Source organism: Erinaceus europaeus, chromosome 9, assembly GCF_950295315.1.
Source record: "Erinaceus europaeus chromosome 9, mEriEur2.1, whole genome shotgun sequence".
Taxonomy (NCBI): domain Eukaryota; kingdom Metazoa; phylum Chordata; class Mammalia; order Eulipotyphla; family Erinaceidae; genus Erinaceus; species Erinaceus europaeus.
This window is the reverse complement of record NC_080170.1, coordinates 30,101,321-30,103,583: the sequence shown is the minus strand read 5'-3', so window position 1 is coordinate 30,103,583 and position 2,263 is coordinate 30,101,321. Positions and strand designations below refer to the sequence as shown.

The 2,263-nt window shown below is 42.6% G+C and overlaps 1 protein-coding gene across 1 annotated transcript; it reads left to right on the top strand.

Moving 5' to 3' along the window:
* The first annotated feature begins 453 nt into the window (after window positions 1-453).
* ARL14 (ADP ribosylation factor like GTPase 14) lies at window positions 454-1,644 on the top strand. The gene has a single exon (XM_007524064.2). It carries the CDS (start codon window positions 581-583, stop codon window positions 1,154-1,156), a length of 576 nt encoding a protein of 191 aa, XP_007524126.1. The 5' UTR covers window positions 454-580; the 3' UTR covers window positions 1,157-1,644.
* The last annotated feature ends 619 nt before the right edge of the window (window positions 1,645-2,263 follow it).

The following is a 2,263-nucleotide window of genomic DNA, read 5'->3' as shown; positions in this document are numbered from 1 at the left end:
TCTAGGGTGGTTTAAAGTTTCCTACTGAGTAATATAGGTAAGGGGAAAGTAATAAATACATTGCTGAGGGATATGTGAGCTGAACTCTCCCTTTGTGACTGCAGAAGTCTGGTTACTTATTAACTGGGATAAGATAAAAAGTCAATAATGCAAGAAGCCCTAAAACCCCATGTAAAGTCGGGTTTTAATTCTGCTAGCACACAATGCTCCTGCACATGTCTGAGCCTTTGCTGACCTCGAGATTCTCATTTGAAAGGGACTAGCTGCTACATTAGCCAGCCAGGCCCCTCCTAAGTCTTACTCACTCACAAGGAATTTCTCCTCTGAGTTACTGTGACATCAGTAGCTTAGTCACACAGAGATTCTTCAGGATTGGTTAGAGCTACAGATAAAACACTGTTTGCCCATAACCAAGCTGATAAGCCACAGAATAAATGCATACAAGTTCCGGCTCTTAAAGCATAACATGAAATGTTAGTTCTCTTCTTTCCTCCTAAGATTTTCATGCAAGGCCTGAAAAGGAAACGCTGACTCTAAGCGAAAGAAAAAACAAATATTTAAAGGGACAAAAGACCCTGAAATGGGTGTATTGAGCTCCAAAAGTTCTAAAGTCAAGCAAGCTCGAATCCTTCTTCTAGGACTTGATTCTGCTGGAAAGTCAACTCTCCTTTATAAACTAAAGTTTGCTACAGACATTACCACCTTTCCAACAATTGGCTTCAATGTGGAGATGATCGAGGTGAAAAGGAATGTGTCACTGACAGTCTGGGATGTTGGAGGACAGGAGAAGATGAGAGCCCTGTGGAGATGGTACTGTGAGAACACAGATGGGCTGCTTTATGTCGTGGACAGCACAGACCAGCAGCGCCTAGAGGATTCCAGGAGAGAGTTTGAGCGCATTTTGAAGAATGAACATATTAAACACTTGCCTGTAGTCCTCTTAGCCAACAAACAAGATGTACCTGGAGCTCTGACCGCTGAGGACATCACCAGAATGTTCAAGGTGAAAAAACTGTGCAGTGACCGCAGTTGGTATGTGCAGCCCTGCTGTGCCCTCACTGGGGAAGGGTTGGCTGAGGGCCTCCAGAAACTGTCAGGCTTTGTGAAAAGCTACATGAAATCCAGGGATGTGTTAGCATTCTTCAAGCAGAACTGAGGTCCAAGCAGTGAAATGAGACACTGACACAATTGAAAGGGTAACATTTTCGTGAGAAAAGCAAGTTGCTGAGTCATCAAACATTTCCTGTGATGCCATTTCACCTAAATGTAGCTAAAACAATTCAAAATGATATCCAGAAAACAAATTTTTGGTGGGTAGATACTTTATTTAGCAAATGATGTGGTACTGACAACCAAGAATGAAAAAAAAAAAGCACCACAGTTCTATGCATGTTTCGTAATTCAGAATAATCAAATTTGGGACTAAAGAGTTTACTGCCTTATTATTTTTATATGACTACTAGAGCAAAGTTTAAGTAAACTGTCCTCTCCTACAGTCACAATTCTTGAGAACTGCTTCCTGCTGTTACAGTTCTGAATTGTCACCATACTCTCCTATGTGATGGCTGATGATGTAAAAATGAACTCTAAATTATGGAAAGGGTTAGTAGACCCTTATCTCCTAAATAAAAATTACCTTCTGGTTTTCTAACAGCTTTTAAAAATCAGTTGCTGGGCACTTTCTATAGTGAATCAAACAAGTAATTCCAGGCTGCTTGCTGCCCAGAGGCTGTTTGCTCCCACAGAAAGCAGAAGTTTGTGTTGTAAATTTCCAGGGGTCAGAAGAACACCTCAGAGTTTAGCTGAAGGCTGCAACCCCTGGACCAGCTTCCCTAGATTTAACAGAACAGTAATACGCTGGGATAAGAGGGACAGCTCACTGCACAGACCAAAAAAGAACTAGAACCAGACTTCGCTCTCAGAGACCTTGCTATTCATAAGGAAACAATGCTAAGCTAGAATAGGAGAGTAAGTACAATAACAGGAGAGACTCTGACCTGGGAAAACAGAAGTATTCATGCAGGACATGATATTAACGAGACAGTCCTTAACTCCAAAACACAGGCAGACATTGAGTAGTCACTGCAAGTTCCTGTAACTAGGAGTCCTTCCAGAGGTGTTATGGGGGAGGGAACCCAGGGAAGCAGGTGGGGAAGAAGATGTGAGGAACTGAGATTCGGAAGGAATCCCCCCAGAGGCTTGGGACTCCCAGGGAAACCCTGGTACTAACCCTAGATGACATTCTTTCTCCCAGCCCCACTTC

Excerpts from the sequence above, each read along its gene's own strand:
- ARL14 (XM_007524064.2), top strand. The coding sequence starts at position 581 with ATGGGTGTATTGAGCTCCAAAAGTTCTAAAGTCAAGCAAGCTCGAATC.